Raw genomic sequence first — 24055 nt, forward strand, 5'->3', positions numbered from 1 at the left:
ATGTACACACTGTAGGAAGCATTACACATGTGGTGTTCTGTGTTCTGCTTTATTCATTTACCATGTTCATGGATCAGTGTAATCTATATTTTTGTCATATGTGTAGATCTTTTATAGACATTTGATAGATATTCTACAGTATTACAGTGTGTTAATGCATAATTTGCTTACCTACTCCCTTGATGAATATCTGGATTATTTCCAACTCTTTTCTTGTTATAAATAATGTCTAAGATGAAATTTCAAGTCCTAAGTTGAAAAGTGGAAAACTCCTACAATAAAATTCCATATATGAGGTTGAACTTTGATAAAACTAAGGAAGAGAAGAGCAACAAATTCTGTGAAGTTATTTTTAGAAGAAAAATAATTTTCTGATAGGTCTATCTCTATGCACAAATCTGAAAGTCACCAGAGCTGAGGGAAAAGTTCAGTATATGTAGCGATGATGGTACTATATGTTAAAGGAAAGAACCCCATCCCTATCCCTAGCCTTATCAAAGCAGTGACGACAAATCTACATCTCCGACTGCTGTATTAAATGAATTGGAGCTCTGCTAACTTAGTTCTAACCGTCTTAAAACAGTGATGCTGACGGACAAGGAGGGTTCTGAGAGGATTGCACTAATGTCATAGGTGTGCATTATCTACAGCGTTGATAGGTTAATCATGAAAATATGGGAATACAACCTAAAGCAAAAGGGAGCAACAAAGGAAGTAGAACTTTTTATTAATCAGGGGAATACAAGAAAGGAGACTGGGAAAAAGCAAAGGATGAGGATGATAGGTAGAAAACACAAAATAAGAGGGTAGGAAATGCGTCACAACAAATGTAAATGGCTTGAACTCACCGATTAGAAGACAGAGACCATCAGTTTGGATCTTTAAAAATCCAGCTGCATGCTGCTTAGAAGAGAGGGAACTCAAAGCGATTTGGGAAGTTTGAAAACCGAGGCACGGGAAGACACACACCAGGCAAACCCCAACCACTGGAAAGCCAGAGTAGCAATAGTAACATCAGAAAAAAATAGAGTTCAAGGCACAATCAATATTAATAGGGGTAAAGAAGGTCACTACACAAGTTCAAAAGAACAGTTCACCAAGGACATAAAAAGAATCATGAATTGTACGTGTAACAGCAAAATTTGACAGAATTTAAAGGAGAAATGGTCAATCCACAGCCATAATGGGAGATTTTAACACATTTTTATTAGAATATGACCGGTTAAAAAAAAGATTGACCCAACATGACTTAAAAGCTAACAAAATTTGTGCTGAAAGCACATTAGAATTATTTGCAAATTTAACCACGTACTAGATCATGAGAGCTGTCTCAGATTTCTCAGAAAATCATTAGCTAGCAGCTCACATTCCTTGTGAGTAGTACAGTGCAACTAAGTTAGAAATCAAAAATAAAAAGATAAAGGATGCACTTGGAATCTAAAAATACATTTTTCTGAGGAACTCATGGGTTAAGAAATCACAATGCAGAATTTGAAGTGCTTAGAACCAAAGGACAAAAATACTACAAAACTGTGGAATGCAGCTAAAGAGTTAATCCGAGATTGATGCAAAGCCTTGAATGAATTTATTTCTTAAAAAATTGAAAATAGCTAAGTTAAATATACAGCTCAAGAAGCTAGAAAAGAACTGAGTTTACCCCCAAAAAGTAGAATAATAAAATTAATTGGAGATATTAATGAAATAGAAAACAAAACAAACAAAAACCAATAAATATGGACTTTATATTTTGTGCGGGGGCGGGGGGATGGAGTGATTCTTGAAAGGGAAATCGTGTAAATTGCAGTTGTGGAATAAAAGTAGGAAAACTTCATCCAGTTAGTAGGGAAAGGCTTCGCTCGTGTGAGAAGTGGCTTTCAGGAGCCGAAACTGGACATGAGGGAGAGGTGGAAATTCTAGGCACGGGTTGCAGTTTAGGAACAGGCATCAAGAGCTGCCTTTATTTTTCTAATTTTTGTGAAAAAATTTTTTTTCTGAAAATCTCAACATGTAAATTTTATTTCGAGGAGTCTTCCAAAGCAGGTTCCCGGGAACCGCCTTTAAAATACACGGTGGGGAAAAAAATACACCGTGGAGTCTGCTAATCCTCCATCTGAATAATAATTATTGTAGAGATTAGGAAAGTTACACTAATGTATGAATCAGAGAATGTGCCATTGCCCACCAGTTGTAAATGCATGCCCAGCTGCTTCACTGAATGAAATAAAGCATCCAGTAGAGTCACAAAAGACAGTGTTTTCAGAACATTTTAAGTTAAGGAAAAGATGTTTAACACAGTGTTAATTTTAAGTGTGAAAATTTGCAACCAAATCAAATGTCCATCATTAGGGAACTGGTTAAGTATTTTATGGCCATATAGTAGAATACAATGCAGCCACTGAAAATGGCAATGTAGATGCCTATTTCCTGACAGAGAATGATGTTAAGTAATGAAAGCAGATTCCACAACAGGCCACTTTGCGGGTAGGAAAAGCAACTATTCACACACACACCCCTGCATGGCTATATAGGCCAAGACATAATTCACAAGTACAAGTAATTTTTGAGTTTCATCATATATTCTAAATTTTTAACACCAAACATGAATTGACTATGAAATGAGTAAATAGGTAAATAATTTTTTTTAATCTGAAGAAATCTTTTTTGAAATTGAGCTCTTCTTGCAAAAGCCTTGTCCTCTGACATACTTTTCAAAGCTAGTGCTCTTTATTCAGATTTATGCCTTAGTTTTCGCTAGGTGCCTACCTTAAGTCATGTCTGGAAGAACCGTCCCGGCAGCCCTGCAAGCCAGGTGCTGCCATCACCCACCCACTCTCCACTCGAGGAAACCGCTGTCAGAGAAGGTAGGGGTCATGCTGGATCCTTCTCTCTGCCAGCCTGGCTTCAAGCCTCCTACTCTGTCCAGTCCTTGGCAGGGGCAGCTGCTTCACGCTGCCTTTCAAGAACTGAGAGTTTGTGGTTTCAAAGTGGTCTAGGCTTCAGGGCCATCCTCACCTGTACACAAACAGCCAGGGCACATGTGGCCTAGCCGTTCCAGAGCAGGGAGATGATTCTTCCGGAGGACAACGGGACTCCCACTCCAGGAGAGGTGCCTTCCCAAGTGGGAGGCCAGACGGGTGGACGCTGCGTCATAGAGCCCTGAGGGGGAGACTGGGGAAGGGCTGTTTGCTGCCTGCCACTGCCCCAAGTCTGTCCAAGAAAGGCACTTGCACAACGTGGATGTGAAAATGGGCTGACCCAGAGGATCTCAGGTAAAGGAGAATCTGGGCTGTTTTGAAATGTGTTCTTTTGGATATTTGGAAACCTCTGGAAGGTTGATTCCATCCGTCAGCAGCTCTAGTGTATTACCTTCGGCGTTACTTGTCCTGTGTTATTAATGCTATAGTTTTAGTCCGTTTTATCTTTTCCAAATTGAGAGGAAACCACTTTCACATACTTGACGGTTGTTATCCCGTTCTTATATCAACCAATCCCAATTTATTATCATCTTCCCTCAGAAATATTCTTTTATCCCTTCCTTTAATCATTTTAGGATTCAGGATTACTTTCCTGAACCTTGACTTAACTCCATTCTTTTTTTCAGCAAAAATTGTTTTTAGTGCCTCCTCCATATGCTAGATCCTGGAAATTCAGAAATGATACCTTTTAATGTCTGAGGACCTTAAACTGAAGGATGGATGTTGGGAATGTGCTGTTGTCTGAATGAGGTGTTATCTCAGTATTTGCTATGTTTCTTCTCTCGCCCACACCCGGGCTCTGCTTGCTCTTTGCATTACAGTGCTCCTTTACCAACCTTTGGATTGCAAATTCCCCTTTTAACTGTTTCTAGTCCTTCCTCTTTTAGTCATAACTAAATCCTTTCTTTCCTCCTTTCTTTCTTTCTTCCTTTCTTTCTTTCTTTCTTTCTTTCTTTCACTATATTTTAAATATTTGTCATAATTATTAGACAACAGCGTCCGACATGGTATTTAGGATAGATATACTGAGTTGTACTTGAAAGTGTTGATACTATGGCTTGTCATTTTATTGCCTTAAGAAAAGCAAAAAGAAATGTTTGTTCTAAATTTTTTTTCCTTAGAATACTTATACCTGTAATAATTATAATTTCCTCATAATGCTTTCTAATGAAAAGATGTACAATGTCCCTAAGTTGTCCTTAGTGCCTCACAGCTGAGAGACAAGAATGAGGATTGCAAGCTTTGCCCTGAGGGCACAGATAGTACCTGGGCTGCGGGAAGTGTGGGTCCTTATTCAGGTTCTACCCAAGGAACTACGGGGCAGCCATCTGTGCCAGTTCTCTTAACATTTTTGTTAATAAGCAAAGGAGGCTATCTCAGGTTTGTCTCTGTAATGCAATATTAATCCTTTTAACTTTACTATTATCCTAACATGTGTAAAACAGCAAGTTCTTCCATAGCAAAATATCCTCCAAAGTATTTTCACTTACATTTTTGAAAGTGCGCCTGTGTGTGCTTTTCTCTAGAATTGATTTCCTCACTAATAGAGTAGCTAGTGTTTCTTAAGACACTATCGTGTCATTTTTGCATAACCAGACATGTTGACATGAACTGTCAAGTTCTCTCTAGCCGCAGAAAGGAAAAAATAAAAGGCCCCCTCAAAACTCATTTATTAGTATTAAAGAAAACTAAGAGCTAATGTGATTTGTACTCTAGAACTGTTTACCCTGGATACCAACTTGGAGGCATTTGTGATTTTTCACAGGGTACTTCTGCAATCCCAATTTACTTGCTTGGATAATGATTTTCTTAGCTTCTATTTGTGGCAGAAACAGAATAAAATCCTCACTATATTCAAAGATTTAGTAAATGCGAGAATACCGGCTTTTAGTGTTTAGCTTTAAGATTCCTGAAATGTCACCTTTACCCCTAATATTTATTCGCTTAATAATCATCAACACTTAAAAATGAGAAGGGGTTAAACTTCTAGTAATTTTGTTTAAATTCAGGCCTTAGCAACGAATTGAATGGGTCAAATCATGCTGACATGATCATTAATAAGAGGTGACTTCTCTGTGAGGCGAAGTCTGCTCAGGACCATGTTTACACATTGAGATGATGTGACTCAAAGTGCCCACAGTGGCCTGCACCAAAGAGGAAGTTCCAGGAGCATGCTCTCAAAAACAACCCGAAGAATGGACGTGCAGATACAAGTGATACGTGTCTGTTGTTAAATGACGAGTGTTGTTGTCTGATCCCATTGTTTGTCTGATTTCTGTTGCTACACTGTCCTTTGGTTATTTTGTTGAAGAGGGGTAAGATTGAGGGAAAATCTCTGGAGTGGGAAAATAAAGTCACTGGGAAAGGAGGGGGCAGAGGAAGACTCCAGGCTCGAAGGAACAACAAGGATTTGGTCTCCTGGGAAGCAGACGAGCACAGGTGGGTCAGGACAGCAGGCTGAGGCCGTTTACTGCCTTGAGGACAAACATACCCCGTGGAAGAAAGAAATCATTGCTGCCTCCTCCTGTTACCTAGTTTTATACGTATTTGTCAGTTGCTTGAGAAAGCCTCCTTGTTCTTGACGCTGAGCAAACAGGGACATCTGAGTTTGGTCCAGTGTCACACACACCGGGGCCTAGCACTCAACCAGTCGTGTTTCTCACCTGCTTTAAGGTGCCTCAACAACCGTCACCTGAGCAGTTGTGTGTCCCACTGGCCTGCAAAATAGGCAGGTGCGAAACAGGCATCCCTGAGGCACAGACGGGCAGTGACCAGCACAGGCCCAGCCTCGCGTCCCTCCACTGGTGCAGTCTGATGGCCGTTCCAGACTACTACACCGCTCTCACCAGCTCTGACAGCCAGCACACACCCCGATAACCTAGTCAAAGAAATCTTCCTGCACTATCAGGTGATTCTTTTTTTTTTTTTTTTTCCCACTAGCTTTGAGTCCTAAGTTGATAGCTGTGTCCAAGATTGATTTTTTTGGAGGCTATATAGGGGAGATTGTCCAGAAAGGTGACCACTGACAGGTGCCCCCACTTTCTCAGATGGAACCTCCCACGTGCCAGAGTGTTTATGTCAGGAGTCGAGTCATCTGTGGTCAGTGTGTTTGAGGGCACCTCTCTTCCCTGTCTCCCAGGGAGCTCGCTTGCTTACATCCTCTGGCTTGTGGAAGGGTGACCCTGCGGCTGACCCCAGGACACAGCCTGGTCCTGCCCACCTCTCAGTAGGTCTGCACAGGGTCATGTGCAGGACGGTGTACAGGGAGCTTCTTCAGAACAGAAGAAAAAAAAAACCCAGCATTGGCCCATCTGCACTTTCCTCTTTGTGCCTCGGTGGTGTCCTGAACCCAGTGGGCACCCGCTAAAGACACTTCACCTTCTGTTAACACGTACATTGGAATTGATGGGAAAGTGAAAGGTGCCTGACTTTTGTGTTATCTGGTTAAACACCCACTTGCACATTTGGGGTTTTACATAGTCTGGCTATTTTTCTTTCACCTTTCACTGATTATTTATTCCTTGTGTGGCTTTTGGCAGCTTTAATACTGACTAGGATGGTATGAAAGTCTTCAGAGATGAAGACAGAGGAGGTGGTAGCACTACGGACTTGAAATATATGGCATAATGTTTAGGAACTGGAAGAAAAAAAATAATCCCACCGTAATACTCATTTCAGTGTAAGGAAGACAAATACTGTGTTTCCCTGTGGCATGATTTGACCTGTATGTAGGATAACCAACTGCATAATATACAAAGACTCCTTATAATGAAGGGCTGAGTCCGTATAATCTTTATCCTCTGAATCCAAAATACTTCTAGAAACAACATGTACCCTTTCTCCTTAAAGTTCAAGGGAGTTTCAAATTTTGATTTTCGTCTCTATTAACCTCATAGAAATTAGTCAGAAACATTAAATATCCTTCTTTTATGGATAAGCAGAATTCGGGAGAGATTCGATCATTTGCTCAGGGTCCCCCCTCAGGACAGTTGCCAAGCCAGGGACCACGCCGGCGGGCAGGCCTCCGTGTCCTCGGCAACCCCTGCCTCCTGCCGGTCCGCAGTTCCTGGGCCTCCAGCCCGCTGGCCCGCGGCCTCTCCTCTGCACGTTCCCTTCTGTCTGTCCGTCCGCCTGTGTGCGTTCTGCTGCCAGTGCTCTGCCTGCCTCAGGCCGCCCTCACTCCTCCGGGGAGTTGCAGCTGCAGCACGCACAGTGCCGTTCAGACGGTGCCGAGGCAAACTGAAAGCCGTCTGTCACGCCATACGGTCTCCTTCGTGCTCGGGGCCTGCTTCCCTCTTCAGCTGGATCTCTAGCCATCTTCCATCCTGCGACCCCCTGGCTCCGGCCCTACTAGATTGCTTGCTGTCTTTTGATGTCCTGTGTTCTCTCCCAGCTCTGTTCCTTTCTGACCCTCTTCCTTCTCTCTGGAGCCTCCTCTCCCCGGTCCTGCATCCTCAGCTCCTGCTTTCCTTCAGGGCTTCGTTCAGAATCAGCTGCTCCTGGAAGTTTCCCTGGTTTTATCCTCTCCTGCTCCCCCGACAGCACCTCCCCGCCCCCCGCAGAAAGGCAGCGTGGGGTGTGCTCACCGGGGCACTGCCCTCTGTACTGGCATCTGTACTGTTTGTTTTGTTTCTGCTTCCTACTGGCCCGTGAAGTCCCGAGAGTGGGGGCTGTGTTGTTAATTTTGTGCATCTCCAGCTGGCCCATGATTGATGCTCAGTGATTATCCATTAGGGAATGGCAGAATCCCAGCTTTCTTGATCCTCAAAGTTTCTTATCCGACTGCAGGATACGTTTGATTGACAAGAGTAACCAGTGTTGTTCAGCACAGACTGTGTCCCAGGCACTGCCCTGGGCACCCTATGTATATTCACTCACTGAGTCTCGCAAAACTTGCCCAAATCCATTACCGCTGGTGAAACTGAGGCACAGAGCACTCATGAGGCTTGCCTGAAGACACAGCTGTTAAGTGTCAGGATTTAGTCCAGGCAGTTTGGCTCCAGAAATCACATTCAGTGTAGTATGTTTTAGCCCTAGCGCCTATTTCCAGCATGATCTGATGTTATCGGTAGGAAACAAGTAAAATAGGAAGACATCTCAAAACTTTAACGCATACCAACTCATACACCTGTCTCAACCAGCGAGCAGAGATGGGAAGAGGGAGCAGGGAGGGAAGGAGGGAAATATGTTGATATAAATAAGGAATTCATTAGTTTATTTGTAGCGTATTTCAAAGTAAGTAAAAGTTTTGTAAATAAATTTAGATTTTTATCATTTTTAACAAGATTTCTATAAAACAGTTTGAAGTTTCCACTGAGAGAAGATGGTGAATACCTAGGATAGCTCTTATGCTGTTAATTTATTTTTATACTGCTATTTAAATATTTGCAGATATTTAACAAAATATTTTTATTCTTCTCTTTGGGCTTTCCAGATACCACAAGGATCTTTGTTACCTCTGTCGTTTTCAGAGGATTTTAACGTGTGTTATTTCATCTTACGTTGAAGCCCACTATTTTACAACCTTCCTGGGAAGCTGGGAAGGATACAGACCCGAGGATACTGCACATGCTCAGCACATACACAACCAGGGCATTTTAACAACTCCAGGAGGCCCCTAACCATAGCAGAGAGAAAACTGTCGCTAGTAAACTCCTTTACTGGATGCTGAGCTCTTTTTTTAGATGTAAACTTCTTAAGGATGATGGCTTTATCTCGTTTTATCCCATAGAGTGTTTCAGAACTGGCCAGCAAGAGATATCTAGTAAATGCCTATGGAAAGCATAAATGAATGAAAGTCATATAGTGACCTGAGTTAATATTTATTCCATTAGATGGCTGGTCATGTTACTGAAAAGCTCTCAGAAGCTAGTTGAAAGTAATTTATAAAAGGAATTCCCGCCACCACATGATAGGTGAACCTTGTGAGTGAGAATGCTTTCTGGAGTGGTGGGCTCTTTGCAGTATTATGTCCAAAAACTATGATTAACCCCCAAGAGAAAACATGCACTGAAATACTAGCAAATGCAAAGTCCAGACAGAAAACACAGATGTATAATCATCCATAGACTCAGTCTTTATGTAAAATATTTTCTAAAGATCTGGAAATAAGTTCAAGAAAAATAATTCCCATAGAAATGATTGGGCAAGGAAACTTTGCGTATCGGATTCATCCTTCCGTGGTTTAATGGGCAGAGGGAGGAGAGAATGGTAACAGGCCGTTTTCCGGCACTTACTGTGAGAGCCAGTGCTGTAAGACCTGGGCAGTATGATTACTCCCCATTTTACAAATGAAGCAGTTGAAGCCTGAGAAGTAACTTGTCCAGAGCCACACAGCTGGTAAATAATGGAGCCCCAGTTCAAGCCTGACTCCAGAGCCCATGCTCTTAACCACTACACTATATTGTACTTAAAGTGAGACCACCCCCCCACCAAAATAAAAAAAAAACACACCCTCCTTTAGAGGAAGTCTCTGCACAGCTTATATTTTACCAAGTTTCTGTTACCTCCATTCCCAACCTGGACGTAAATACTGGCAATTCACTGCATATAATTCATTGTTTTGTGCTATTTTTTAGGCACACAGAAGTTCTAGAAAAAAATACGGAGATGTGTTTAGTCTTTCTGATCATCAAATAAACATAAAGCAAACAAGAGATGTTCTTTTTTCACTTATTAGATTAATAGTTTATATGTAGAATTAAAATACTCATGTTGGCTGAGAAGCAGTGAGGCCCAGACTGTCACTGGTGGGAGAGTAAATTGGTAAAATGTTTTTGTAAACTGAAAAGTATCCATTTATATCTGAAGTTGTTTTTTTTTTTTTTTAAATGTGTACCCTTTGCCCCAGGAATTCTACTACTGGAATTCTATCCTGAGAAATAATAGAAAGTATAAAAGTAGAGAAATAATAGAAGTATAGGAAAGACTTTTATATACTTAACATATGTGGTCAAATAGTAACATGTACTAACTCTTTTATTTTAAATTGTGCTGTATAACTTGTTATAAGTACAGTACATTTAAGTGTAGGAATACTCCATTTTAAAATAACTTTGTTCCTTTCCTTCATAAAGTATCCTGAAATACTGGCAGTATTTGATGATTAATATTTGATACTGTTTTTTGTAATTGTGAGTTCACACAGAAGTACAAAGTAAGCCCTGTTTTTTGGCAAAGATCTTTCTGGCATGATCCATTGCTTTCACCCAGCTTAGTATCAGCTTATTAGAACTGCTGGTCACCAGAGAGTCTCAACTATATTAATGATAAAATCTTTGTTAGAAATGTTTATAGCTTTTTGTTGAATAGATTCTTTACCTTTACCTTAAACCTTAATGAGGGCTTCAAAGTTTTTCTTAACTCACAAGACTTTGTTGAAAAAGCAAAATATCTGGTACTTACCTCTTAGTGCCTTGTTGGGACCTCTGTGTGGTAGCAGTCAGTATTCACCCAAACTGAAGTAGGTTAACCTTGGCACGTTGTTTTAAGGGAGATTATGCAGACATCCTTTTATGGTGGTGGCTTTTTTTCTGTCACCCTGTGACTGAGCACAGTAATGATCAGTTAGCCTCATGTGTGCGTGTGCACTTTTTTTTTTTTAATAGGAAGTGAAATTTTTCTGTTAGTGATTTTTTAAAAAAGAGTTATCCAAAAACCCCTTGGAATTTATGAATTTTTGATATCTATGGAACTTTATAAATTTTTCTATAAAGATTTAAGTTTAAAAAAAATCCTTTGGAAGAGACTGAAGCAATAAACCTTAACCAGGAAAAAAAAAAAGTATCATAGTTATTGATGATTCTGTATCCATATTATGTGTAAAGTGTGAGTTTTTAAAGGTTTTAAGGGAAAAAAATGTCAATTTTGACAATTCTGTCTGCCTGGAAACTTGGTGCAGGGAGTAGTTCACTCATTCTGTATCTTATCAACAGCTTAATGAGAAAGAAACAGAAATTTCTGTGGTGAGTGGAGAAAAATGCTCTTTTGCATGTGTACAGTGATTAGTCAGTATTTTCAGGCAGGAGACCAACTGACTGGATCGCTGATTGCGTGGACACATGCATGACAAGGGAAGAGGTGAAGGGGGCGTCCTACAGCTAGAATTGCCTCTCGTGCACAGGATGAAGGAGACCTGTGCTGTTCACCTTCAAGTCTTAATGGACTCAGTTTAAACCAACAGTGTCACATGGCTATCAAAATGCAAATTGATTTGCAGGCTGAAATAATGGAAATATAACTCTCAGAACAAGAGAGATGATCTGGCCATTCCCAGTGAGCTCAGGAGACTGCGTTTTACCAGGGCACGGATGACCTTAGAGCATGGGTGGTGAGGGGTCTGGATGCCAGGTCTTAGGAGAAATGATGGGATAAACTGAGCATGTCTGGGCTCGGCAGGGACGTGATCTTTATCCTCACGTGTTAGGAATCTCTCATGGTAAAGGGTTTAGGTTGTGGGTGTCAGTCTTCCTAACTCCAGAGAGTAGAAGGAAGGCCTGTAAGAGGAGGTTACCAGACAGCTTTCAAATCAAAATGTGAAAGTAGATCTTAAAAGTTGAGATCATAAGAAAATGGCATGTTGTCTCTTGTTCAGGTGCTTGCATAAACCGGATGACTATTTTGAGGGATGTTGTAGAGAGAATTGAATCATTTGGTAGGAATTTGTAACCCTGTGACCTCAGAGGCCCTTCCACTCCAGGATTCTGTCAAAGTGGCTGAGGACCTTTAGCCTCTCAGTGGTGTTATTCCATTGAGAGGCTTGTTAGGTTCTTATAAGCTCTAAAGTGCTGAAGGTCTGTAGAGAAACCTTGTCAAACAGAAGAGCTACAACTCACCTAAATTCTTTTGGTCTCCACCCCATTATATAAAATAAAAGTATTGAACTAAATGATCACCAAGATAATTCCTAGTCCAATAATTCTGTGAGGGGGAAATACAGAGATTTTATGATTTGGTGGATCAATATGATAAAATCTTCTAGAACTAGTTCCTTTAAAACTTGGATTGAAGAATCCTTGAAGAAGACACTGTTGAGAAGAAGTTTTTCAATTTGTTGAAAAGCCATCCTGGTGGGGTTTTGGTTTTTAGTTTTTGAAATAGTTTTTATTAAGTAAAACGTTGTTATATCATGAAATCTAGGTAAAGTAAATATTCTAGCAAACTGGATCTCCCCTTTTTTTTGGTATTAGAGTAGTCAGGTGTATAAAGAAGAGGTGATAGGGTAATTGTCCTCTGAGATGCCGTTGAGGTTTAGTGTGAGATAATTCATGAGCTCACAAACCTTATTTTTATTGTTGAAAGTTACCAGGATTTCTTTAGTTGTACTGTAAAAGTGGAGTCCATGTCCTTTTCTGTAGAAGAGGTAAGATGGACATTTGTGACCTGAACTGAGAGTTTCTACTATTTTATTTGTTCTGTCAAGCACAGTTGTGAGTATAGAGTAGATACTCAATAAATATTAGTGACGTTAGTGAATGAATTCTTTATAACTCGTGTTCTTCTTTTTCTGAACTTCAGCCCTATATGCTTAAGCCAGATAGGACTTCCAGAAGTTAGCTGTTCACAGTACGAAAAGGTCAAACTGAGTTATTGTTGCCAGTATAAGGAACAAATGTTGTCATAAAATAAGGAAAAGAGAAAAACTGGTCAGTGACTAAAAACAGTGTGTATAGAAATAGCAATGGAAATTTTCTACAAAACAACCTGTGTAACCGTGGTCTGAAATATATGCTTTTGTATTTTGGGTAGATGTGGTTTAGTATTTAGTCATCCTTTAAAACTACACAGTGATGAATAACTTCTAAGGAATTTTGAAACTTCTTCTCTTGGTATATAAGATATGAGCTGGGGTCATTAAAATTCCTATAAATATTTCTTAGTTTACATTGGAATGTAACCTCAAGCAAGAACTCTGCTTCAGATTTTTTACACTTTATTGCTAAATGTAAACAGAAGACCTTCTATAAGTTAAGTACCTAAAGACATGTTCTGTAGTGAGAAACTCAAGTGCAACCAAAATAGAGTTTTCTTATTATTACCAAGAGACCAACAGGCCATACTTTGAGTATATCTATGAAACTGTATGTTTTAATCCCATTAAAAACAACAAAACAAGAAAAGGGGCTCTTTAAAACAAAAGACAAATTCTGCTGTATGGTTTTACCATTTTAAAGAGAAATTCATTGATTCAGCAAGTACTCACTGAGCAACTACCCTGTGCCAGGCGTGGTTCTAGAGAGTGGAGGTAAAGCAGCAAACAGACTGACAGAGATCCCTGCCTTCGTGGAGTTTCCATCCTAGTCATGGAGACAGATGGTAAATAAGCCGCGTAGTAAATTAGGAGGTTATTGGTGCTGTGGGGGGAGGAAAGAGAGAAGGCAGAGTAGGGGTGGGGCTATGAGGTGGGCGCGGGCTACAGTTTGGAGCGGGATGGTCAGGGAGGGCTTATTGGAGAAGGTGCCATTTGAGTGAAGACCTGAAGGGTGTAAGGGAGTGAGTGATGCACTTGTCTGTGGGAAGATGGCCAGGAGAGGGGGAAGCAGCGGCACGCGCCCTGGGGCACCATGTGCCCGGCCCAGTGTCCGGGGAGCAGTGAGAGCGAGTAGGGGGAGTCTACGGAGTAGAAGGCAGGTCGGGGTGGGGGACGCAGGGCCTTGTGCGTGTCATGACTTTGGCTTTTACTCTTGGCTGGCGGTGTGTCACTGCAGGATTTTAAGCCCAGGAGCGATTAACTTGTTCTTTTTAATGAAAAGAATGCACGGCTGCTTCATCAGCTGTGTTTGTGTGTGGTATTGATATTTAGAATGACAATTTAAATAACCCTCTGTTAAAATTGCTTTCGTTAATTTTTTTTTTTTAATCTAACAAATGTTGCCGGTCGATTACGGGTAAGTGTCCGCATTAGGCACTAGGGGGATGCAACACTAAATAGAACGTGGTGCTTTCTCATAAAATGAATAATCTAATGGGAGATTTTTTTTAAAACCCTATGTAGTTAGTTAAGATGTAGATCATATAGCTGTTCAAGAATAAGAATTGTTTCATTGCCCCACATTTAATGAGCTTTTCTCCTGTGCCAAGCACTGGGTCCAATGCTGGGATAACCACGAGGATGTATCTCGTTCCCTGCCTTGGGATGTATTCAGCCCAGGAGGAGGGCCAGAGGAGTGAAGCATTCCAGACCCGCCCGCCCAGCTGTCTGCAGACCTCTGCTGCCCTGTCCCTGCCGTCTCCTTACGAGACCTCCTTACGCGGGAGGCTGCATCTTACCCGCCTTGGGGTCTCCAGTCCTGACCAGGGCCTGGCACTCAGCTGTTCACTGGTTGGGGTTTTCCCTCTTCTAGCATTTACTACCTTCTTATAGCTGCCTGTAGATGATGCTGCCATTTATCACATCTTCAACATGTGTTTGGTTTGGTTTTGTTTTTAATAGAATCAAGAGGACAGTGAATGATTTTTTTAATAATACATTCTCTATCGAAGATGGGAAAATGCACGTGAGGGACCTGTTCTTTCCACAGAAATGATAGTGAGAACATTTCTTTGTGGAAGTGAAAAATATTTCTTGCATTTTTCTTATGGTAAAAGCAGTCGTTCTTTGTACGATGCCACTTATCCAAAACATGAGAAAATAAAAGACTAATTAAATTAAGCCGTGAGTTTAATGAAGAATGGGTGTTAAGTGTGTGTCCAAACCACATGCCTCATTCACGTCTCCCACCTCGCCCTCGTAGGAATGTGAGTTCGCCGTCCTGGAGCTCTAGTTCCTTGAGGTTCAGGGCTGCTTCTTACTTAGAGATGTGGACGGAGCTGCTGTGCCTGGCCCACTGCGTCTCACACAGACTCACTCAAACAGTGACACTGGGGTAGCTGTGAGGGTGAAGGAGAGCAGCTAACCAGCAGGAGGGTGGAGGGATCTCTGGGAAGAGTTGAGCTCTGTCACACACCGTAAGTGTAAGTTTCCTGAGCAGAAAAGTGCAACGGACGCTTTGTGTTGAAAGAATAACTTGTGTCAGTGAATAGTCATCAGAGCCTAAGGTGCCCAGGGAGCATCTGGGCGGGGAGGGGGTGAGAGGAGATGGGCCAGATCAGGGGAAGGGAGAGGAGGACGGTTGCAAGAAACCACCCTGGTAAGAAAGAATCGCAGGACTTTGCTCATTCGTGCTGATGTTTGAATTTCCTCTTTGGATACTGGCAGCCTGTGGAAGGAAGGGTTTTAAACAAGGGTGTGACATGATCAGAGTTGTGTTTGGGGAAGACAATACTGTTGGCAGTGTTAGCAGATGGATTAGAGAGAAACAAGACTTTAAGTAGAAAGACGTTTGTGACTTTTGAATATGTCAAGTCGAAGGTATCAAATCGAGTTTCATAGCCAAGGTGAGGGGACAGCCGGACAGTTTGGGGACTCACTTCATTTTTTTAGTTGAAGCCACAGAAGGGCTTAGGATTATACCAAGAGAGACTGGAGCAAGAAGAAAAGACTATAATGGAACCCTGGAGAGGGTAGGAGAAGAGTGGTGGGAGACACATGGGCAGACCAGCAAGAAACAGGGTTTAAGACAAAAGCAGGAAGGAATTTGAGGAAGGGAGGACAGGAGCAGCGAGCCATGTCAAGTGCTGGAGTGAAATGTGATTGGACGATGTCTGAGATGAAGATTTTGGATTTGACTGTGTGATGAATTGTAATGTTTCTTGCTTTTGGTTCATCTAATCTCTTTCATCAGATTTCAGGTCATTCGTGAGAAGAACACACAGCATCAACTTTAGATTTTCTCACAGTGCTGACAGTTCATTAGTAGATGCTGAACCGCCTCTTTGCAGTAGTTTTGGGAGGGTCGACAAGGGTTAGATAATTAGAGGCCTCATAAAATGTTATATATATGTACAAATTATTTTGGATGTGATGTACGTATAGAAACCAACTTGCGTATCTAAGACCATGCTTTCAGACTGAAATAAAATGATAAGCAGTGTTACTTCAGATATACATTTACCATTGGTATTTTAAATTGAGTGTTATACCATAGTGATTTTATTTGTTTGTTTGTTTGCATAGCCTGGCACCTGTGTTTGCTCTGTTTGTACCATTTTACTGCTCCATCCCGAGAGTCCAGGTGGCACATATTCTGGGCCCGTTGTCCATCACAAACAAGACACTGATTTATATATTGGGACTACAGGTACAGTATGCATTTTTATGTTCATGTTTCTTTAACCAGATCTCTCTCTCTCTTTTTTTTTTTTTTTTTCGGTCTTTTTCTCATTTGATCTCCTTGAAAACAATGTGTTTTTTTTCCCATAAGTTTGGCTTCATGATCTATATCAAACGTTCAAAGGAAGTGTTACAGAACAAGAACTTCAAGGAATATAAGATACTAGAATGCTTTCATAGCCTTTAGAAATCTGATAAGAGCTTTCACTGTAATTTGAATCGGTGGAAAATATTTTAATTTCATTGTACAGTTGCGTTTAAGTATTTTTTAAAAATCATAGTATGAAGTGGAAACAAATGAGAACAGTCAAAAGGTGGAAAGTGGAGAACCACTGTCAAAATTAATTTATTGAACAGAGTGTCACAAATAAAGCTCTGAAGCAGGAACCAGATACGCTTTGCCAGCTTCGTAACTCCTGCGCTGCACGGGCTTGACTGCGCTCTCACCATCCACTAGGTGGTCTGACACGAAGGCCATTAGAGGACTGACTGTTTGACTTAAATTGAAAAAGATTATCTTCACCAATATTCAATGAATATTGATTGCTCTCTCCTGGGTCCCCGGCCCAGTAATAGAAGATACATGTGATTTTCAGTTTTCAACCTGTAGTACCTGTCACTTTTCTTTCACTCTCACACCTTTTGATGTAAACTTTTACTCTGCTGTTTCCTGTGGTACCATGTGTAGCTTGGCCTTTTGATCCACCATTATGCTCATAACATTCCTTACCCCACGCACGTGGAACCGGATACCAGTGTCACCGTAGAATGCCCTGCTCCCTCCCCTTTTAACCTTCAGCGTTTCCTCTAACTTCTCTAGTCTGCTGTCCTGTGTTAGCAGTGGCTCATCTGGGGTGGGTGTTTCCTAACCACTTTACAGCCGTTTCTCATGAAAAGTGTTTATTCTTCATCTCTCAACCTATACAGCGTTACACTCTCCCTTATCCTCCCCAATACTCATATAACCTAATAGCGCATTTCCGCATTTGACTCTTATTACTAGGATTTGCTGTGGCACGTTTAATTCTTTTTTAAGATGTTACAACAGAAAGCAGAATGCAACGGTAGAAGAGCACCCTGGATGGGGGGGCAGGAGACCCAAGTTCCAGTTCTGACATGGCACACACTACCTTGAGACTTGGGTCAAGTTATGGAAGCGTCTAAGCTTCACTGTTGACTCTAGTTATAGAGCATCTTTGAGGGTGAAAAACATTGTTTTATTCATTATGGAGTAGGAATTCAGTGGAGCATTGTGGAAGGTCTTTAGAGCCACGTAGACTTTGGTTTAATTAGTTGCTCTGGTAATTATTTTCTTTCTCTGTCACTTTTTCTGATCCCCCATTTGCTCATCTGTAAAGTGGGGACAACGATATCTATCTTACAGGGTCATTTGAAGGATTAGAGATTATAGCATTGAGTTTTTAGGGTAATCTGAACAGATAATAAGAACTAAGTCAATTGGTTCCTATTATTAATTAATCATTTGTGTCTCTATGGCTGCCACCTTTGGTTTTTCTGAGATTGTGAGTGGGTTGTTTTTTTTGTTTTGTTTTGTTTTGTTTTGTTGGTGAAGTAGAAGTTGGTGTCAGAAAGTAGAGGTGGAGATGCCCCTGGCTTCTTGATAAAATCTGAAGTCCTTAGCATGAGTGGCATCCAGGGTTTCTTCTTGCCTGTCCCATGTCAGCCCCCACCCCTCCCCACCTTGACATGAGCGTGAACCTTTTGTTCCCAAAACTTCTGTTCTCTCCTTCCATCCCTCCCCTCTGGACCTTCGCACATGTTTCTGTGCCTCTGTCTCTTACTCAACAACTTCTTAAAACCAGGGACGTTTGACGGATGAATGGATGAGTGAATGAATGACTTTAATCATTATCAGGAGAGCAGCAATATTTGTGAAGGGTCATTTAAGTACACATGGCCCAAGAGCCAGTCATGTAATGCCCGGTGCTGGGGGCTGCGGAGGATAAAATGAAGCATGAGATGTGGCGCCTGCCCTCAAGGAGCCCAGCTGTGAGAGAAAGCGTACAGCAAGTGCTGTGAAAGTGTTAGCTGTTTTATTGTTCTCTAAACTTTTAGAAGAAGACTACAGAAAAATATTTTTCCACATCATTCTCATCCTTGTTATTATCAGTCATTCACACTGATCAAGCATCCACGCTAGATCAAAGGATTAAATTTTAGATCAAGGGATTAAATTTGAAGTTGTAGCCAGTGCTCATTTCCACATTAGCTAACACAAGAGCACAGCTGGTCAGATTCTTTTTTTACTTGTGCTTTGTCATCTCTTACCTTTGTCTTCTTTCTGTGTATCTTTTTTTCTATGTATCCTTGATAAATGGGCACCACTTTGAGGTTTTCCTGTAGCACAGTGTCAGCAGTGAACCCGCTTCTTTCTCTACGAGCAGAAGTGCTTAAACTCCCCATCTAAAGATCTAAATGTGAACAAACGCTAAGCTACAAGTCTTATTTTTTTAATCTATATATGTGACTTTATTTTATTCCCTAAATATTTCAGTGTATATTTCCTATAAACAAGGGCATTCTCTTACGTAACCATTGTTCAGTTAACAAAATTGGGAAATTAACATTGATACAATCTTATTGAAATTTTTATCTTATTCAAATTTCACCAATCATCCCAATAATATCCTGTTATTAGGCTACATATCTTTTCTTTCTTGCAGGAACACTTTGAGATGTCTTGTGACTTTTTTTTTTTTAAACGCTGAGCACACCCTTGGATGTAAATGATTTGGAAAACAAAGGGAGAGGTTTCATGAGACCCAATTCTAACTGCTTTTGCCATTAATGAACTTTGATACCATTACTTAGTTTGCTCTTTCTTGGGTAAACTGGAATGAGAGTATCAGGAGTTAAGCAGAGCAGCATTGGACATGGACCTGTATGCTGGCAGATGTCTTCCATCTAAAACTAGAGTAGCAATAACAAGAAATTGAAATGAGAGAATTATATAAACTAATATTACATGTCATTCCTTAACACCAAGCATTGGATGGTGACTACATATTTTGTATGTTGTTAATGCTAATCATTTCTTTCTATATAGTATTTTACTTTAAGCCAATTAATGTCCATTTGTAAATAAGAATATGCTTGAATTTCACTTATTTTTCTTTGCACGGGAGTGGGCTGGGTTCAACCAATCTGTTTTAGGCTATTGAAAAGCTGAGTTAGGTCTTGGTATAAAAAAAAAAGAAAGAAAAGAAAAGAAAAATTAATTATGTTGTTTTCTTTTATATAACAGAATTGATATTTATTAATTTTCTATTTGTTTATATTAAGATATGTATAATTAAGACAACATAAATGGTTATGGCTGTAGTTATGTAAAAATAAATATGCTGTGATTGGCAGTTGAATTTCATTTTTAGTTGCCTTTTTTTTTCTTTTATAGCTTTTCACCTCTGGTTCCTACATCTGGATTGTAGCCATAAGTGGACTTGTAAGTGTGATTCCCCCCTCACCCAATTCCCCCTCTTTTCTGAACAAACTTTAGGAAAAATGTCATATTTAGATTATGGGTCATATTCAGTTGTCTTCAGGTGTCAGATTGCATCTCAAAGCTACTTCCTTAGTGATGAAAAAGCCAGTTGCATGGATAATTGAGATGAAAGAAGCCAGTTTGTCTCAGTTTTCAAGGTAATTTTAATGAAAGTTTTAGCTGAGTTTGTCAGTGTTATTTTTAAATTACTTAGTAGTTGAACTCATAGTAGGACAAAATGGCAGAAAAAGAAAATGAAGAAGTTGGATTTACCAAAATTAGTGAGAGATATGCTGCTTGTTTTGGAAAGAGACATGGTCATGCAAGGGGAAAAATAAGGTTCAGTGGAAAGTCAGGTGGATTGGAGCTGATGGGAGATTCATCAGGGTGTGTGGCCAGAGAAGGAAGAGGGCGGCATCTCATCTGTGTGCCAGACCGCCTTCATCTCCCCCATCCCCACCCTGCTGTATTTTATTTTTTATTTTATTTTACTTTAATAAGCATATAAGTTTATTTTAATAAACTCTATGAGGTATTGAAAATGAATCTAAAGCATGAAATTGAGCTTTATTTTTCATCCATGGCTTAAATTTGCACTCCCAAATTTATCTAAAAATAAGTTTATAACTAGTATATGTGAAATATAGTTTTCAATTTCTTTCTTGGAAAAGACTAAGAAAATTGCAGACTGGATTTATAGTAACATGTATAACATCAAAGGGAAAGGATTTGGAAATAACTGCATTCCACTGCAGACATTTTAAGTAAGTTATCACTACTTCTTCTTGTTTCCTGGGTGAATGGTATTTTGAGACACTGGATCATTACTTTAAGCCTGCTCACTTCTTTCCTTCCTTTATGCTCTCTGTTTTATTTCTTTTCTATGTTTATTCTTTTCATATACAACTTAATCCTTCACTCCTCACAACATCCAGCCAGAATTCTGGGGATTGAAGTCACTTTGTTTCCCCCTCCCTAAACATTTTTCTCAGATGCCCAGATTTGCTTCAGGACCACAGAGCTGAACTCCATTGTGGGGTCTTCAAGCCATCTGAGCCACCTGGTATTCTTAAGACTTGTAGTGATTTAAAGGACAGCCTGGGGTCATACTAATCCTGTGGGGCACAGTGGCCAGGCTCTGCCCAGTCTAATCTCATCCCCACTTGAACTGCCAGCTTGATTGGCAGGTACTTAACCAGCCTGCAGACAATAGATAGTTCACTGCTTTCATAATGAAAGCAGCATGAGAATTCACTCCTTTGTTCATGATAACGTTCTGTTTCTCTTAGCAGTGATAATCTTGAGCCCTTTTTTGGATATTTTCCTAAAGCATTCAAAAATTTGAAAAGTACCTTATTGTGTTACATTTCATTGTGTTAGTTTACTGTTAATTGATTTGCTCACATTATCTGAACCCCTCTTTAATAACTCATTATGTGACTCATTTGTTTTAAGGCATCCCATTTTCTTTCTTTATTCTGTTTTCAGATTCCTGGTTTTAAAATAAGTTCTTGCTGTCACCTCAGAAAGTTTCACTTTGTGACATTCAGTGCTCTAGAATTGGAGGTTGCATTTTTCATCTCTTTCTAGTCTTTTTAAAATCTAAAGTATGTGTGTTGTGATCAGTCTTTTCTCGTACAGATGCTTAACAGGTGGTAAGGTGCTTGATTTAATTTTTTAAAGGAATCAGAAGTTTAACAAATTTTTAACACTAAAATTCCTGGTTTCAGAAGAGTGAATAGAATTGCTCAGTATTTGAAATATAATCCCCAGATGAATGTAGCTAGCATTTGAATAATCCCACTATTAGTAAACACCTTTGAGCCAATTGAATCTTCACTTTATAGTAACTAATTCAGCTAATATTACTGACCTCCTACCATTACACAAGTCTGATAAATCTTCATATCAGCCTTGTTCTTTATTATTATTCCACCATAGTTAGATGATACTATGTTTACTTAAGATGTTAATATCAGGGATAATTACACCAGTTTTCCTTCATGCTATACCATAGATGTTAGTGCTTGTTTTGAATTTAATGAATATTTTGTTTCTGACTTTTTACAGAAAAATCATACTTTTGTTATGAAATATTTAATATAATATGGTATACTTTAGATAAGGATAATTATAAAGGAGGATATTAAAATTATTTGTGAATGTTTGGTTTACACACCACTGATTGAGGGATCGAGATCTGAGATTCACAAAGCCACAGCTTGTCCCAGATGTCTCTTGCTCAACCTGACTTCTCTCCCCATATTTATCAGGCAACTTCCCTTTTTTGTTTTTGTGTGTGGGGGGGGGGTTGTTTTTATGCTAAATAAAATACTAAAAAGAAAATAAAATTTTTACTACCAGAAAGAAATGCACAGATGGTTTTCAGTGTTTTGGAGGAATGTTAGAAAACCTGTTGATAAAATAATCACCTTTTAGCTCTGAAACCAATAGTTCTCCTAACATACTATATGTAGTAAGGAAGTAATTTTATTTCAATCTGTGTTTTTAAGAGAAAGAGCTTTTTTTAATAAAAAGACATTTGTATAAACCTAAGTCATGTGTTATCTGCTGTCATAGAAACCAAAACCTTTACTCATGCCCTCTGAGAAGCTGCCAACTTTGGGTTTATTTTACTTAGTTATTGGTGGATTTATTTTGCTTAGGCTGGTTTTTCTCTCTCCTTGTGTCACCCATTCTTTCATGATTAGAAATGTTTCTGAATACTGAGCTTAAAAATATCCCGCTGACTAAAAGAGGAGGAGGAGATAAATTACATCAGGACAGTATTTTGCTAGGTGGGAGTGCACTTTGTGTCTTCAGTGATGTCACAGAAGAGAATAAGGACTAAATATTTTTCCTGGGTGGAGGGGGGTTGGGGAAGTGTGTTTAGCTTATGAGGAGCAATAATGAGTTAATTTGACTAGGATAGCTGTCTCTCCACAGTTCTGTTTTGTGATCCCTCAGGGATTCCAGCTGCTGCCAGAAAGGTTAAGGGTCATTCGGTTTTACGTAAAGATTAAGATTGCAGTAAGTCCCCTACATACGAACCTTCAAGTTGCGAACTTTCAAAGATGGCAGTGCGCGCTCGCATGTCCAGTCAAGTTAGTTCACGTGTCTGGCGTACATTGTCACGTGCGTGCATCCTCTACATGTGGTTGTGTTTTTGTGTACTTTACTGTACGGTAATGTATAGAGTACAATACCGTACTCTATACAGTATCTGTACAGTAGTACAGAATCTTTATTTCAAGCCCAGGATGTCAGGAAGCAAGCATAAAAGCAGCGGTGATGTAGCTGCTACTTGCCTGTTCGCTCGATGCCAGCGCCTGGATGCCAGCTGTTGTACGGTACTACTGTACTTTTCAAGGTACTGTACTGTAAGACTAAAAATGTTTTCTTTATTTTTTGTGTTTGTTTTTCATATATTATTTGTGTGAAGAGTATTATAAACCTATTACAGTACAGTACTGTATAGCCGATTGTGTTAGTTGGGTACCTAGGCTAATTTTGTTGGACTTACAAACAAATTGGATTTATGAACGGAACTTGTTTGTATGTAGGGGACTTAACTGTATTCACATGTACCACTGATACATGTTTTAATGTTGCGTTGTTCTTCCTTTGACAATTCTGGCTTTTAACACCAACTTTTTTTTTTTTTTTTTGGCTGCGTTGGGTCTTCGTTGCTGCGCACAGGCTTTCTCTAGTTGTGGCGAGCAGGGGCTGCTCTTTGTTGCGGTGGCTTCTCTTGTTGCAGAGCACAGGCTCTAGGCGCGTGGGCTTCAGTAGTTGTGGCTCGCGGGCTCTAGAGCGCAGGCTCAGTAGTTGTGGTGCATGGGCTTAGTTGCTCCGCAGCATGTGAGATCTTCCCGGACCAGGGGTCGAACCCGTGTCCCCTGCATTGGCAGGCGGATTCTTAACCACTGCACCACCAGGGAAGTCCCAACACCAACATTTAATATCTAAAATACGACTGTTTTCATGAAAGTTTGCAAAATTGTAATTGGAAAGCTTGGCTATAGTAGCCAAGTGAAATATTTCAGTGTAAGTGAGTGCTTCAAAATGTTACTATACACCTACTTTGATCATATTCCCACCTCATGTCTAACTACTCTTCTTCACGTCTTTGGTGAGAGACCTTCAAAAATTGAGGCCACTCTATATATTCACAGTTCCTTCAGTCTTGTTACACATTAATACTTTTTTTTCCTTAAAGAAAACGTTGCTTTCTTATCGAACTTTATTTAAGTTCTTTTGTGGTTCTGCAGAAAGTCTTTGGGCCATCCGTATCCTTGCACTTCTTCATTTTCTGCCATCTTATGAATCATAGTTATGAGTCACTACCCCTGGGATGTGCCCTAATTC

General features: G+C 40.1%; 2 protein-coding genes across 4 annotated transcripts in view; one reads left to right on the plus strand and one right to left on the minus strand.

Annotated features, from left to right (window-relative positions):
- Positions 1-12896, minus strand: part of GPR183 (G protein-coupled receptor 183) — a 36480-nt gene extending 23584 nt beyond the window's left edge. The window contains exon 1 of the mRNA XM_082366158.1: positions 10380-12896. The gene's annotated coding sequence lies outside the window, so the exon portion shown is untranslated. The remainder of the gene's footprint in view (positions 1-10379) is intronic.
- The window catches only part of UBAC2 (UBA domain containing 2), a 163061-nt gene that overhangs the window by 82491 nt on the left and 56515 nt on the right, over positions 1-24055 (plus strand). For 2 of the 3 annotated variants that reach the window (XM_082366147.1, XM_082366145.1), the window contains 2 exons: positions 16030-16153; positions 19601-19648. In XM_082366147.1, coding sequence (XP_082222273.1) covers positions 16030-16153; positions 19601-19648 — 172 coding nt within the window. The remainder of the gene's footprint in view (positions 1-16029; positions 16154-19600; positions 19649-24055) is intronic. The other variant, XM_082366146.1, reaches the window with a different exon arrangement.

Source organism: Balaenoptera borealis (assembly GCF_965194805.1).
Source record: "Balaenoptera borealis genome assembly, chromosome: 18".
In the NCBI taxonomy this organism is placed as follows: Eukaryota; Metazoa; Chordata; class Mammalia; order Artiodactyla; family Balaenopteridae; genus Balaenoptera; species Balaenoptera borealis.